Here is a 17,188-nt window from a genome sequence, read left to right as displayed (position 1 = left end):
TGATGGAGAAAGGTGATGGGCAGACGCCTCAGGGCTCCGTTAGCGGAAGTCGGCAACAATCCCTCGAATCCCCACATACACTCTTGCAGTAGCGGTTTTGTAGTCAGTAATTATGGATCGTCCTTTCCGGTTTCTTTTCAGGATATAAATTGCCATCGGCCTACAGTGAGTGCTTCGCCTGACACTTTTTAAAACTATGTCATATATAAATGCTTTCGTCTCTTGCGTCTTTTAGAGAGCTTTAAGGGATGTATTACAGACAGTTGTGGCGGTGGAATGGTTGGAGCCGGAAAACACGCTTTTCAAACACAGGTTTGCTTTTAGCGCCTGACCTTTTGGCGGCTGCTCTCCCTGTAAACGGCGAAGAGGTGCCTTCTCTCCGGCATGTCTACACTCTCAAGTCATCCCCTACAGCAGAAGCAGATGGTCATGTTAATCTCTGGGCCTCAAGTATGGTGCCAAAGTGATCCGTGGGCAAAGTGGTGTCACTCAAGGAACGCCGGAGGTTGGCATCAGAGCCAAATGAACACTTTTGCAAAGTGGCCCATTTCAGAGACTCTCCCGCGCTCTGAGATTTGTCGATGTGAACTTGTTACTTTGCCTCTAAGTGCAGATGTGCGCCGTATTTTCTCCTATACGTTTGTCTTGTTTTGCTGTACAACAGGCCAATTGGGGTATCAGCATTGCACACGTTTTAATGATTCAAAAACGTCCAGGGATTGACCATGTCCGGTAATCTGTACCTAAGGCATTGCGTGTTATGTAAAGTGAATCATCATCATCATCATCATCATCAAAACAGCCTCATTCTTTTGACCGAGAAAAGACAGAAGAGCGAGACCGATTACTTTCAATCCGCATAAACAATTTGTATGAATAATCAGAGGCCTGTCAGGACGACATTGTCAAGCAGCTAGTGAGTTTCCATTTATGGCTCGATGATGCCAGGATAACGGGTTAGCTGGCTGTGACGGTGGACTATAGACACGGGTCAGTCGTGAGACCAGAGGTGAGATGGACATGCAGCCACGAAGCTGACGAGCAGGCCAAACACCATCTTATTGAATTTAGAGGGACATGATTATGTCCCATGGAAACCTTGGCCTCTCACATCACTGTTTTGTATCTTGAGTCTCTCCATTTGAGGCTAGAAAACTACAGTCCGGGGTTAACAAGCCACGTCAGAAAAGCACTTTTACTCGACTGATCCAAAAACCCATTCGCCTTTGTGATGCTCCTCTCTTCTCTTAGGTCCTTTGGTCCTTTACTGCACCAACAAATCTGACAGTTAATGGCCTGAGCGTATTGTTTCTTTTGCATGAGCGGGGTGGGTCTGTTCGCATTCATCTGGCAACTGATGTCACTGGGCATTGTGAATTAATGACACGGCCACAAAAAAAACGGTCAACCTTCTCCAGCTTGAGTGAGAGGCATGGTAGTGTCCCATAGACATAGACATGGTAGTGTCCCGCCTGCCACGGACACCAGTCTTAAATTACCAGTGGTGGAATACTAAGGTTTTACAATGATGCGCTCACCATGAATAAAGCTGCACAAATGCACTCTGCCTGCATTAAGGACATCACATTACGCACCAGACACAGCCCAACTGCGTTGTTAAGCCTGCGGCGCTTCCTCGTGCCGTAAATCCTGCCGAGCACCTTGCGCTCGCCGCTGGGGCTCCCAGGTCCCCCGAGTTCAGCCGACAGGTTCAGAGGAACCCTGCCCTGCGGTTCCCTGCTCCCCCCCGGCGCTCATTTCCAAAGGCATCGTCAGTTGCCAAATCAAAGCCATTTAGCATTGTCCTCCCATGCAATGCTGCGGTGTGCGGACGGGGACTTATTTACCGGGCTGGTGCGGGTTTCGGGGGTTATCATCTTCAGCAGTGAAAAGAGACTTTCCCGTCCCGCCAACAACCCCCCCTTCAAAGCGGCATTAGCTCTTAAATTAAAAACCTGTCACCTTTTTTTTTTTTTTTCCTTCGCTCTGTCTAGGGCTCGGAAGAGGAATCGCAATGATTCAAATGCTAAGCGACTGCTTCTTCTCGGCGAATATTAGCTAAGCGAATGGCACTCCATCATTTGCTGTTTATACCGGGGTGCTGTGTGTGCAAGTTTGTTGGGTGCGGGGGCAAATAGATGAATAAAAAAAAAAAAAAAAAGGAAGGGAAGGAATGGAAAGGAAGGCGAAATGAGCATATGGATCTGCGTGTATCACTCACCTGAACGGCGTCTCATCACAATTCATTAGCTCTACCGCGGCGGAGACGGTTAGCCTCATGCAAAATGCAGCGGCGTGCCAGTCTTCATTAAGGGCGTGCAACTGCGCGCACCCGCCGCTACACGAGTACACGTCTCCGCGATTTCATCATGTCTGGCAACGCTCAAGAGGAGCACTTTACGCACCGTACCTGTTACGCGCCGTATCCCGATTACAGCGTTGCTGGAATTGGACGATAGGGCGCCAAGCGCGCCATGGGCCGCAGTGTCCGCTTCCGACTAGCTAATGCGGGTAGCTAAGGTCCGGTACTCTCGAGATGTGATGGAATTCGCTATGTTAAAATGCAATTCATTACTGAACGCATGAATTATATACGTCCCCTCCCCTCCCTCTTTCGACAGGTCACAGAAGGTGGGACCATTAAGCAGAAAATCTTCACGTACGACGCCATGTTTAACACGAACTATTCTCACATGGAGGACTACCGCAGGAGGGAAGACCTGGTGTACCAATCAACAGTCCGGTAAGGATGCACCTCAGACACGCCTTTTCTGTGTATCGCTTTAATTAGGAGGAAATTAGCAATCTAGCATCGGACTGACTATTGTCCCCCTCCCACCATTTGCAGGTTAACGTCTTTGTTTTGTAAGGGCTGTGTAAGGGATATTGAGTAGGGCCAGGTTTTGACTGACGGGCCTGTTAGAGGCAGCGTTTTCACCAGCGCTGACTGGGACGTTGGACCTGTCAGCGCCGGGCCCTCGGGTGGCGTCTGAAATGAGCCAATCAGCCGCTGCGGAGCGGAGACGCTCCGGTCTCTGAACATCTGCTGCAGTGTTTGCAATTCCCGCGGACGAGCATCCTCGCTTCCCAGGTAGAGCTGTGCACCTCGGGCACAGCTTCGGGCGGTGCGGAGATGAGGCAGCTCCCATCAACACCCCCCCTCTTTCTGTTTTCCTCCTTTTCCCCCTTTCTCCCCACCCGCATCCAAACACTTGACTTTTCTCCAAATGTCTTCAAAGCGCAGCCACAACATTATTTATAGATAGATAGATAGATAGATAGATAGATAGATAGATAGATAGATAGATAGATAGATAGATAGATAGATAGATAGATAGATAGATAGATAGATAGATAGATAGATAGATAGATAGATAGAAGAACTGGAGATATCTGTTTCTGTCTATTTATCTTCCGTTGATCTCTCTCATGCACGCACACACACACACACACACCTTCTTTTTAATGCGAGCTCTTGGTCTCTCTGTCTGCATGCTGCCTGGCCGCCCACAGCCTGAGTTTGATGTGGGCAGGCAGTCGCGGAGGTTGCTTCGGGGCAGTGGTGGTCACTGAAATGATCTGCTTTTGCACTGCAGCCAACACCTTAAGCTGGAGCAGTGCACACACACACACACACACGGGCAGGGATGGACGTGAGCGAGCGTCAGGAGCTCTGGAGACAGCGGGGGGGTGACTAGTTTTACCTGGCACCACGCTCAGCCTACATCAGACTAGCAGGGATGCAGCGTAGTCTCTGTTTGCTGCCCTCACGTGGACGGGACTGTCGCGAAATGTGCCTGCTGAGAACCACCAGGACATACGAACGGACGAATGAAGAGATTTATACTTCACAGCCATTAGCTCCCGTTCCAAGACTGAAGCTTTAAATCTTCATTACAAAGCGCCGGCGTCGGAACCGGTCCAGACGGAAGAGCGCGAGTGTCTGGAACGAAGTCGTGAGAAATGACTCATGCCGCCGGTTCTGTGTGAAACTGTGACAGGACTTCAGTCGAGCTCGCCGGTTCACCATGGGTGACAGCACAGACGCTGACCTGCTCTCCATGGGAGCGAGTTCACTGCTCCGGGCCTGCCCCCCCCCACCCCGTCCACAGGAAAAAAAGCCACTTAAAGTTTCTTGAAGGGCATCTGTGTCTCACAAGTACTTTTTAAACGAAGCCAAACATGTTTTTCATTCTGTTATGATCCCTCCTCTCAGCGCTCCGGGCCTGGCACTTTGACACCATTTCCCCTGAAAAATGGAAGCTTTCAGCGTGGAGGATGTCAAATGAGAAATTATGACAGCGCAAATTGAAATTCCATGTCTAACCTATTTTTCCCCATGATGCTCCTGCAGGGAGGGTGTGTGTGTGTGTGTGTGTGTGTGTTGGGGGTGGGGGGGGGCAAGTTGCTGAAGGTGTTTGAAAAATTAATTCCATCGCACTGAATCTTTAATAGGAGTCATAATGTTAGGCTTTTTTCTTTTTTTTTTTATTTGCCCCTCCCCCATCTGGCACGCCTAAGCCTGACGCCATCGCTCCTCGCCGGCATGCTGGTACAGCTGTGTGCTGTTGATGGAGCTGTGGTGGGGCAGAAGCACGTCCTCCATAACTCTGTCTGCGCCCTGTGACGCCACCCCAAGTCCGCTTCCACTGGCATGCCGCACCTCCTTCCCAGTCGCCACGAGGCACGGAGGCTCCTTGATAGCATCACACTGTGAGCTGCAAACAAAAGCTGTGCTTAGATTAGCAAACACACACACACACACACACACTCACACACTCTCTAATACACACATACACACCAAAAGCACACAGAGCCCTCAAGGAAAGAAAACATTCTGATGCTATCATCCCTATTTCCTTTTTGAAACAGCGCCATCGTTTTTTATGACTGTCCCGAGAGGGGAGAGCTGGCAGGTGATCCGCCTGGCATCTTAAACCTGCCTCCCCGGGACCCGGGGTCTTATTTCTCTGACCCGAACCGCGGGCATCTTTAGTGTCCTTTTAATACACCGGAGCATATGGCGGTAGGTGTCTTCGTCTGGCCCGGCCTCCGAGGTGGGCATAGGCCGGAACATCTGAAGCATTTGCAAGGTGTTCCCGGCATCCGAGAAACCCGGCTCCGACTGGCTCAAAAACTCCCCGGCAAATCCACAGGGAGTATTGATCAGCTTCACACATCTCTCTCCGGCTGCTGGTTTTACTCATTCGTGTGGGCTCACTGTGATCGATTTTGTGGGGGGGGGGGTTCTTTCTTTCTATGGGCTAATACGGTGCCAGTGATGCCCAATTTTTTGGTTGTAGATGCTGTGCACCGGGGTGTTTTTAACTTGCCAATTGTTTGGAATGGCTGATTATTCTGTTAGGAAAATGAAAAAGAGTTGGAGAACCTGCTATGTGACAAATTATGGAAGACAAACAAATAGCCATCTTCATATTGTCCGGTCTCTGTAAAGGAGTATGGAAAATTTCCATTTTATAGTCTTTATCAATTGCATTTTCAGATCACAATGTCTTTGGCTTATGTACATATATAGAGTACAGGCCAAATATTTGGATACACTTTTTCATTTTCTGTCATGACCATTTACGTTGGTAGATTCTCACTGAAGGCCTCAAAACTAGGAATGAACACATGTGGAGTTATGTACTTAACAAAAAGTGGAGACCTGGCCTCCACAGTCACCGGACTTGAACCCAATTGAGATGGTTTGCTGTGAGCTGGACCGCAGAGTGAAGGTAAAGGGACCAACAAGTGCTAAACACCTCTGGGAACTCCTTCAAGACTGTTGGAAAACCATTTCAGGTGACGACCTCTTGAAGCTCATCGAGAGAATGCCAAGAGTGTGCAAAGCAGTAATCAGAGCAAAGGGCGGCTATTTTGAAGAAACTAAAATATAAAACGTGTTTTCAGTTATTTCACCTTTTTTTGTTAAGTACATAACTCCACATGTGTTCATTCATAGTTTTGATGCCTTCAGTGAGAATTTACCAATGTAAATGGTCATGAAAATAAAGAAAATACATTGAATGAGAAGGTGTGTCCAAACTTTTGGCCTGTACTGTACATGTATATTCTATTTCTATGTGCAGATATCTGACTTAAAATAATCATAACATGACACAAAGGGACACAAACATGAGCTATTCTGGAATTACAGAAATAAATAGATTCAAAGAAAAAGTGTTGTTTTTATAAAAATCTGTATTTTGAAGAGGAGGAACTAACCACCCAACCTGACCTTTTTGATTGTGCAACTCTTAACAACTATTTAAAAAGCTAAACACAATTGTAAAATTACAGATGTTATCTGACGAAAAAGTTTTTCCAGGTTTATTATTATTGTAGCAATCACACAAGCTTCATTAAGTCTGATAAAAGGTGACTCAGGCGTGTTATAAAAGCTATTATGGGATGGCAGGCTGCTTATTTGCTGGTGTGAAATTTGCTTCTTTCGAATTGCCTGAAATACCACCTCATGGGAGGGTAAAAACTTTCTTGCGATACTGACGTCTCCATGAGGCGTGTTTGTCTGTTAATGGAAACCAACGTTTCCAACAGCATTCGATTATCTGCTGCCTTGAGGGCTTGGTCATCATACAAGACTCAATTGTAGACGGGTTAAGTCCTGAGTAAATCCAGACCATGCAGCATCATGCCACCCTCGAAAAAAAGAGGAACAGTTGCTTCTGTGACCTTGTCATAGACGAAAGCCGGACCACAGGTGACAAAAAACGTTCCTTAAACTCAATTAATTTCAACAAAAGGATAAATCATTGTAGTTTTTTTTTGTGATGGTGTCGGTTGGTGTGTATATCTTCAGTCTCATAAAAAAACAGGATTTCTTGGTATTTATTGACTTGGCAGTGAACACACTCTGAAAAATGGCAGGCCCTGGGAAGCAAGCCCTGTCCATGCCGCGCCGTGATTTAGAGCTTCGCCGTGATTTAGTGCTAATCAGCTTTTTATTAGTCTCTGATTAACGATCCATCTCTGCGCTAAAGCAAGATGGAGGCGCTGGAGCCGTTTCGCCATCCACATCCAGTTATTATGATGAATTGGACGGAAATTTGCAGATGTCGGCGCGTTCCTGCCGGGTTTTGTCTGGTTCAACGCGAAAGCGAGCGGCAGGTGGACGTGTTGGGGCTCATGTAGTGCGGAGTGTGTTGGAGGTGCAGCCAGACTCTGAAAGCAGACTCTGAGGACAGTGCCAGGGATGTGGACAACCCGTTTGCCAGGTCTCCCATCAAATCATCATAATCGCGGCATGTCAAACAGTCCTAAAAAACCGTAATTAGAGCGGTGAAATTGTAGGCATCTGCGAAGGCCACAAAAGCAGAGTGGATTCGTTTCCACGTGCTGCCATTGTTGTCAACCCGCGCTCCGGAGTCTGGTATAGGCCCTCCGCATTAGTGAAGTGCCCTCATTTGGTGTAAATGAGGTGGGTTTTAGTCGACCGAGCTGTTTTTTTTCGCGCAAAAAGCTTCCGAACGTGAGGCCTCTGTCAAATGACCAGCAAATTAAATGAAGGATTCCTCTGACGAGAGAGGAGGAGGCGAGACAGTGGCGTGGGAGGGTGGAGATAAGACACTGGACTCCTCTGTGTGAAGGCAGCAGCTGAGCTTCCCTCCCCAGGGTTCCATCGGCAGCCCGAGAACCGCGGGAAGCAGGAGGACGGCAGTCTTCCATAGCCTCCTGCATCTCTTTGCTGGAAATATCCAGCCGGAAAGGACAAGTCCTCCTTTTTTTTTTTAAAGTAAATCACAGGGTTCGTCTCGTATGGGGGTCCGATGGGGGTTTGATTATTGCTGCTGACACGTTAGCCAGCGGTGGAATGCAGATGGCCGAATCGTGCTCATCTGCCAACTGCACAGTAATTTTTCCTGGCGAGGAACAGGCTGCTCTCATTGGCCCAACGAACCCAGACAAACATATTCCGGAACAGACGGACCAAGTTTTACTGTTGGTGTGCAAGCCCTCCTTTCAGCGCTAAATGTTTTGCCCTTATAAAAAGAGTGTTTACTCAAGAGCTGGTGAATCGGCATAGCCAGAATGGAGAGGTCCTGACTGACAGCTCTGCCATAATTAATGTGGTGTGCACATTAATTATGAAGAGGAATCAAGTGTCCGGGTTTCAAATGTTGCCAGACAGTCAGTGAAAAGTGAAAGTGAAGCAGCACAGCACGCGCTGACACGATGAAATGTGTCCTCCACTTTTAACCATTATCCTTGGTGAGCAATGGGCAGCCATGACAGGCACCGGGGAGCAGTGTGTGGGGACGGTGGCACCTTGTCGGTTAGGGATTCGACCCGGTAACCTTCGGATTCCAGGTTCGTTTCCTTACCTGTTTGCCCAATGACTGACTGAATCAATCAAGCGTCTCATTCAGAAAGACAGAAAGCTAAAATATCTGACACTGTACACATAACATAAATATTGAGCATAGATGACAGCTTGTATTGATTTTCACAATATGTATACAGACACACAAGTTATATGTTGTATAAGCCAAGGCACAACTGAAATAGTGAATGTTTAGTTCAATATGAAATAAAATGTCTGGAAATGTCCAATGGGTAAAAAAACCCTGTTCAACCGCCATTTTTAATGTGACCTATAATCTGTACAGAAAATCAAACATATCTGTTTGGTGGTACTTAAACTAGTACTTTGGTACTAGTACCTTTGACTTAATTAAAGCATCTAGTTCTCTTGGGTTCACACCTGGCATCAATTAAAAAAGACTCTCTTTCATCAGATTCTGAATAAATCCGAATCTTTGATCAAAAGTTGTGAAGTCTGGTCAGAGTAAATCCGATGTATCTGAAGCCTGTTTTCCAATTGTCTTACTGTATGTATTGAGAGCTGGTGACAAAAGGTTATTTACAACATTTTAATTAAGCAGTCATTGACATTCATGGGCTGTGAAGGTGGACATTGTCATCCTGGAAGACTGGAACGCTTCCATCAGGGAAGAAATATTTAACACAGGCTAAAGGTGATCAAGCACAGATGATCCAGACCATTCACGAAAATGATCCCCCAACTCTAGACTCATTTTTAATTTGTCACCCAGTTGAAGAGATGCAAATGAAACAGCTGAATATTCTATCATGATGCATTTGGCAACATTTCATAAAAAAACAAGTAAATGATTTTTAATTAATATTTGTAGACCGAGAGGTACTTAACCTTAACGATTATGAAAATGATACATTCAGGACATATTGGATGTGTCTGGCTTGTGTTCAGGGTGGTTATGGCACATCTGGATGTGTCAGAGCTGAGCACAATGCAAAAGATAAATCAGATGAAAAAGTAGTCATATTGGACCAAACAAAAACCAATCCCTCAGTCAGAAGATAATGTTACCACTAAGCAGAAAATTCTGGTAGACTTTCTGTTTGAGCCACCTTCAGAACGTGTCCATCACTTTGCCAGAGTGCTCTGATTCCGAAGCATCTGCCAGCAGATCAATCCTGTGTCACAAATTCACTGTCTCTCATGCAAATCTTGAGTTCCCGCAATATTTCTAAAACAAATTTCGAAGCTGTCTTTCTGATCTTTCAAACCTCTGAAAGCTTGATCCTCTCAACAGAAATGAGTAATGCTTGACTTTATGTGCAGTTCAATCACAAAATATTGAGTGAAATGTAAATGCAATTTCATCAGGTTTAATTCGGGTGCTCATGTGGTTCCTTACATTCATTGCATTCACAGTAATACATTTGCATTTACATTATTTATCAGACACCCTTATCCAGAGCGACTTACAATCAGTAGTTATATGGACAGTCCCCCTGGAGACACTCAGGGGTTAAGTTTCTTGCTCAGGGACACAAAAGTAGTAAGTGGGATTTGAACCTGGGTCTTCTGGTTCATAGGCAAGTGTGTTACCCGCTAGGCTACTGAGGGCTACCACCCTCAGTCCACAATTCTGGATCCAAAATTTTATTGAACTGACTGGGTTAAGTCCAACAGATGAAAAAGATTTGTCTTATTTTAATCATGTGACCACCTTGACTGACATGCTCAATTATATGCAGAAAACATTCACATTATCTGAAAGCAAGATCTGTAATGTTCATTAATGTTCATCGATCAAAATCTTGAATGAAAAGTCATGGTCAGGATGCATCTGTTCTCATAAAAGTGTATTTTATTATTATATATGTTATATATCTTTTTTTCTGTTTTCCCCAGGCTACCAGAGGTGCGGATCTCAGACAATGGGCCTTATGAATGCCATGTGGGTATATATGATCGGGCCACCCGCGAGAAGGTGGTCCTGGCTTCAGGGAATGTCTTTCTCACTGTTATGTGTGAGTACACCTTCTTACAGTCGATTCTTCAGTGATGTGCATGATGACACAATCGGAAATCATTACATGCAGTGCCCGTCAAATGGACGGACACGCCCGCCCGTTGAAGAATCAAATTTACCTGTTTTCCACACTATTTTCATCATCATAAACGGCATCATGAGATGAAAGATAAGCCGTCAACGGATGCTCAACATGGCAAGTTCTTTAGGACTGCTTGAAAACAGTCCCAAGTGTCTTAAGAGTCTGTGTAGCCATATCATACGTCTGTCACCTGAAAATGAACTTTACATCCCCTCAGAGCTAAAATACAAGAAATAGGAAAAAAAATAACTCCTAGGTCTAATTTCCTCAGAGCCATTCTGTGTAAACAGGACTGTAATGCACCGATGGTCCAATTTAGATGAAACCAAGAACATCACAGGGAGGCAACCAAAAAATAAGTTATTTGGGCAAACAAACGGGCAGCGAATTGTGTTTACAATGGGCAGATAAAGTGAACCATACTCTTGTCTGAACACAAACACTTCTCAGACAGTCTGGAAAGACGAGTGTGTGAGATTTGTGAGGTTCTTATCAATGGGAATTTTTTTTATTCTTTTTTAAACAAATTGCCTGAAAAGGCCCAAGTGCGACGGCACCCTAATTTCCCCGTGAGCTGCAGCGCGGCGGAGAACAGACGTGTAATGAGATCATTGTGTATATGCACAGATGACTGTACTCTGCTGCGCGATGAGCCTGTAATTTCGCTGTTGGTTCTCTGAGGGAACACACTTCTGTTTGGAACCAGCTCTTCCTGTCATTGTGATGCATCATCATCTCACCCATCAAAAAAAAACAAAAAAAAACTCGGGAGTCAACCAGCAACGTACAGGCAGCAGCGCTTGCACCTCGTTCTTGGTGTTTGGCTGATGACATTCAGCCAGTGAGGGCCACGTCATCAGCGCGGTGGCTGCTTTGGTGTGATAACAGCCCGCGAATTGGCCCGGATGAAGAGGGGGATGCGTGCCGAGTGTTGATGGAAAGAATGCAGATAGGTCTCTCGGTCTCAGAGTTCTTCCTTCGAGGCGGAGCTCTATGCTCCCACTGCAATTATTGTGGGATTGGACTCATATCCGGCAAACATTAGAGGACAGAAACCACAAAGCCCACATTTCTTTTGTTAAAAAACAAAAACAGAACACCCTGCGCTGTCCAAGCTCCAGTCTTTCCCCTTGTGCATTTAGTTTTTTGAATGAACTCAGTGTGCTTTGTGTCAGTGTGAAGAGGCAAAGTCGGCAGGCTTAATATGGAGCATGAGTTAATACCAACAGTAAGATCAAGTAAACATAACTGACACATAGGCTAAATGCTAGTGAGTGTGTGTGTATGTGTGCGTGTGTGTGTATATATATATATATATATATGAAAAATGGTGGCCACTGGGACCAGAGCCATGATACTTGACCAACGGTGTCTCTGCATTAGGTGACGGTGCTATAAGAGTGCACAATATAATCAACTACTTTGTTTTTGCTAATGAATTAACTAAAATTGTTGTGCATGTGTAACACACTGTCAGTAGAGATCCAGGACAGAGAGTCATCAAGTAACGGCAATAGAGCTGTTAGTGTACACTGTTGCTGGATTGTGTGCTTTGCTCCATTTCAAAATGACAAAGGTGGAAAAAGGGAAATGGGTGTGTGTGGATGTCTTACATTCATGTTACAGTCATGCGTTTTAATTTATGAGGCTGTTTGCATTAGGATTCACAGAGAACATAGTTTTCATCAAGTGTGACGTGCCATCAAATGAAAATATTATTTTGAGACTAATTAAAAGTTATTGTCACTGAAACAAAAAATGTTCATTTATCTGATTTATTTGATGGAAAGACAAAAAGTAAATCAGCAACCCACCTACTCCCATTTCTAAGCATCCAACCCTGATGCTTTAGTAAAAGAACTGCAAGTTCCCTCCAGTTCCCATTTTTTGTGTCAGGAACATGGCATGGAAAGATGGATGCAAACACTCAAACTCAAAATTAAAACACTCAGAATAAACACTCACGCGAAACGTGACAAAAAAGACAAATGACAGCAAGGATACATTTATACTGATAATCACAGATGAACACAATCAGGCAATCAGGGACACGAGACAGAGAACACAAAACTGTTAAATGGAGCCGGAGACCATGGTTATGACAATACGAGATGGATAAATGCATCTGGTAGCTTTTACATTTTTTACAATCACCCACTCACTGTCCTTAACCTCTTAATCCATGTCAAGGCCAAAGGGCACCAGGTCACCTCAGTGTAAAAAGGGAACTGTTGCCGTTTTTCTTTTTGTAGTGATGAAACCCCTGTCCTTGTTCACAGCAGTGTAGATAAACCAGTCCCCCCAAAAAATAAATATGAAACTGCATGGCTGGGCCCTGCTTAACATTTTCTTATTGCTGCAAAATGGCAAATAAGCTGACAGATTCAGTAGCGTACAGTGGTTTTCAAAGCAGGGCATTCTGGGCTGCATTATTATTACAAGCCTCGTTTTTCCATTTCAATTTTCAATTCCTCTGCCCAGATCACATATATTTATAATTACAAGTAAGCGCTTTCTAAATGTTGTACAAATGCATTTGTCTTCAAACGTATAGTTCCATTCTTGCCCTGCTGACTAAGTTAGCTACATGTGGGGAAAAATATATTCCCATTCTACTGTTGTGCTTCATGCAGCGAGGACCACATATGAAAGAGACTCAAATCTGATTTGAAGAGATTGAATTTCTGTGTCCTGTTAACATCAGATCTTTGCCACATTAATGCAAAAAAAAAATCAGATACCCTGTAATGTAGCCTTGGAAGAGATTTTTTTCTGTAAAGTAGGTTCTACATTATGCATAGATTTACTTCTTGATATTTTCTCATTTGCCATCTCGCTTCGCAGTGTGTCCTGCATCAGTATCAGCATCAAGCTCGGCCACTCTCTATTCTGGTGGCTTCGCTCTCCTCCTTGCCCGGCTAATACCTGCTCTCAGCACTACCAAGGCTGACGTCAAACACAAGACCCGTCCTTCTATCAACTTCCTCATTAGCATGGCGATGGTGGAGGCCAGCAGCTTGGCAAAGAGACCATGTATCGCCAATTAACAGCTCAATAACACCTCAGTATGAAAAAAGAATGGGGTGGAGGAAAAAAAAGGGTTGTTCCTCAGGCCATTTGCTTACCCCTCACATGCTAGAGATTTTTCTGACATGATGATAAAAGCCCCAGAAGATCTAGAGCGTGTCAATAGCCACCGGGGGTAGAATGAATCCCACGTGGGCACAGGAAGTGACGGTGAAGAGGCCGGCTTTACCCATTGATGCCGGTGGGGCCGGGTTTATCAATGGGTCCATGTGCAGGGAAGAACAGGGGAGTTTCGGAACCACACAGGTGTGTGTGTGTGTGTGTGTGTATGTGTCAGTGCGTATTCCCCACTTTGGTGGAGAAGAATGGCCTGTAGCATTGTGGCTAATTGCCATCTAAGCTGAAACAGAATTATTCATAACCTATTAGTGTGCCAAGTTCACTGGGTAGATGGGGGGAAAAAGAGAAAACGATGGAGAGTGGGGAAAAACGAGAGAAAAAAGTTAATTAATAGGAAGCCATACATGGAAAGAGTATTTAAATTTTTTAAAGGGTTTCATAAATAAGAATTATCATTTTAATGAATCCCTGACAAGCAATTCAATCAATGTTTCTGAAGGCCACTTTGGGTTTTTTGGTATTAAAAAAGTTCTGATTCTTTTCTCTGCAATTTATTGACACAGCCACAGCAAATCAGTGCCTCGGGCGTGTAACCCTTTCAGAAAGATGCAATGTAAATACCACCCTCCTTCAATTAAAAATGTAATCATCAATTCGTTTCTCCATCAGAAAACTGTTCCCAGTGCCACGAATAATGCGTTCTAGATTTACTGGCACATTATTGCTTTACACAATCCACCAGATAAGGTTGCAACACTGAACAAGGTCCAGATATTCGAGAGCACAGAACTTGTGTAATGTCTACTTTGTAACAATACTTGGTCTGTTATTTTGTTAGGTTTTTTTGTCTAGCTTGTGTTTTGCTCATCGTACTTGACATTGTGCAATGCAGGGTGTAGTTCATTTTTTGTAAAAAGCTCGGTAAAAACAGTGTTTCGTTTCAAAAAGTGTAGTGTTTCAGTGACAGAACACTTTGGAACACATAGGGCGCTCTTGATCTCCATAGTGTACAGAATGAAAGTGATATAGATCGTCCCGTTGCCTTGCAATGATATGTTGAATGTCAACAAAGCCTGGTGTCAGGATCTGGTTCGGAAGGGGATACTCCAGGTCCGGGATTTGTGTTTGTCCTGTGTCACTATGATTCCTGATTTTTTTTTTCCATCTGTGAATGCCTGTATAAAAACACGTTACACGTGTACGCTAAAAAAAGAAAAAAAAAGAAATATATATATATATATTTTTTTTTTGTGCATTAGAATCCTCAAAGATATTATGTGATAACTAAAGCAGACATTGGTAAATGTGTCTTATTAAAATCTTATTACAGTCGGCCTAACCCCTCTAGATCACATGCTGGGGGGTCCAGACACCCATTCCATGTAGTCTGTGTAAAATGTAGTTACCGAATAATAAAGCTGAGCTCCATTGTGTTGATTCGCCAGGGATATTTTTAGGCTGAATAACATTCCAACTTTGCCAGTACGTTCTGTACCCCTGGACAACAGCCAGTCTTTCCGAGGCTGCAAATCACAGAATGGTTATGAGTACCCTGCGGCCGCTAGCCCTCAGCCCGGTGTGCTTCTGGTTGGACAAGGCTTTGTCCCTTTAAGCGGCATGACAGTTTGATTAATTGCGCGACTCTCCCCACTGGCGACACACACTCTCAGCACCACTGTACCTGTTATCCTCTTCATTTAAGCATTAATGCAAATGACCTTGAAAGATCACTAGATTAGTTCAGTTGAGCAAATAATTAGATCAATTAATGGGCCGGTTTTGATATGGAAACCGGGGAGCCTCAAGGCGCCGGATCACATTACATGCGTTCCCATTGTTCGGCTCCCCTGCACTTTTTTTAAATTGGCAATTAATTAAGGTGCTTAATACAGTTAAATGAATTCTTTAATGTGGAAACCTCTCCAACTGTCAGAAAATGTGCAATAGATATTCTCCTCTGTGACATTTGCTGAGCTATTTGGTGGGATATTTTAGTAAAAGAGCTCAAATAAAGATTTCAAAGATTCCGCTCACCTTTTTCCCCCATTCACTTTCACACCAGTAATTGCTGTCCGGTTGCTCCTCATTTTAAGCTCCATAATGAAGTGACCCTCAACTCTTGCACCATCTAATAGGCACACCGAGGCTAATTTAAATGTGGGTCACATCCATTCTTTCCCTGACATGTTCTACGGACTGAATGGTGCATTGACCTCCACTGGGTAAGTGCCTGTTGTAAAGCACATGAGCCAATAGCGAGGCTTAGTCTGTCCCACTGAAGAACATCTCTGTCCACGGTCCCCCTGTTTTTTTATATGCCACCTCACATCCTTTATTTTAACCTTTGCTGTAAGACGAATAAGGTAATTGAGAAGCCACCCTTCACCGCCAGCAGACTGTGTGTTTGTACGCACAGAAAGCAGGGCAGACCATCACACAGAGAGAGAGATGAGGTATAATGCGTTTGGGGAACAATTACTCTTTCATCCCATAAAACTGGGATTTGCTTCAATTACGGAAGCCCAGGTTTAATTAAGCATGGTGTATATTTAGCATCTCATTTATAAATGAGCCCATATCAATGACGTCCAAACAGGGTGAAGCCTGCAGACATGTTGACGCACTGTAGAGAGTCGTGATGAATCACCGTGGCCAGGCTGGGACTGAGGTCCGGACTGGGCGGGACCCTGTAAGAGACAGGACGGTCATTGCCCTGCCTACAGAATCTTAAACACAAACTTATAATATTAGAGCAGTCCTGATTGTAAGAAAAAAAAATGCCAGCTGTCTTTCGTTCATTAGCTGTTTTAACCCTTACAGCATCATAATATTGTATTATATACAATATTGTAAAAATATTGTATTGTATAATATTGTAACCCTTAAAGCATCATAATATTGTCGAACAATATTTCCAACAATTTATTCACTTTAGGTGCTGCATCTCAGTTTCATTTGTACGCCCACTTCTGAAAAAATCTGCAATGCCCCATTTGGCCACACAGCACTAAAGGACGCTTAGATAACAGGAGGACTTTTGTTAACTGTATGTTTTTCTCACAAAAAAAGCAAATTCATATTCAATTATTTTTACCTTTATTTTCCCGGACTGGATCAAAGTCATAAAAGCTAATATCTTTTTTAATAAAAAAATATATTCCCTTTATTGGTGTTGGAAGGGTTAAGGTAAGTTGTGTTGTCTATTGAAATTACTCTTTGTCTAACCACTCTTCACCCTTACTGCCATCTACAGGATTGAAAGGTCAAACACAGAGTTTTGCTGAAGCACAATGCTGTGTGATATGAAAGCGAAACTAAATTTGTGGATCCGCCCTGTGACAAGAATCTGCTCTGAAACTGAATATGTTCTTTCTCAGACTATCTGACATCTGTCTACCCAGTTCCACGGAAACATGACCGGTAGACGCAGCACATGCTCAACAGGCAAACCACCTAAAGCATAACCTTGTTGGTGGAGATCGTTAACAAAAACCTTTTCATGAATTACGCCAATTCTGTGAGTGTGTCCAGGTTTTAAAATAGGTTTTTAAGGCACATCTCAACTCCAGGCACAGAACATGGTGAGCAAGAAAAACTTTTTTTTTCATTAGAAAAAGACTTCCTGACACACAGT

At 44.1% G+C, this 17,188-nt stretch overlaps 1 protein-coding gene across 2 annotated transcripts in view; it reads left to right on the top strand.

Annotated features, from left to right (window-relative positions):
• igsf21a (immunoglobin superfamily, member 21a) overlaps nt 1-17,188 on the top strand; it is a 176,478-nt gene that overhangs the window by 111,805 nt on the left and 47,485 nt on the right. For both annotated transcript variants that reach the window (XM_028998117.1, XM_028998118.1), the window contains exons 3-4: nt 2,622-2,743; nt 10,205-10,323. In XM_028998117.1, the coding sequence (XP_028853950.1) occupies nt 2,622-2,743; nt 10,205-10,323 (241 nt within the window). The remainder of the gene's footprint in view (nt 1-2,621; nt 2,744-10,204; nt 10,324-17,188) is intronic.

Source organism: Denticeps clupeoides, chromosome 12 (assembly GCF_900700375.1).
Source record: "Denticeps clupeoides chromosome 12, fDenClu1.1, whole genome shotgun sequence".
Classification (NCBI taxonomy): Eukaryota; Metazoa; Chordata; class Actinopteri; order Clupeiformes; family Denticipitidae; genus Denticeps; species Denticeps clupeoides.
This window is presented reverse-complemented; position numbering and strand designations above follow the sequence as displayed.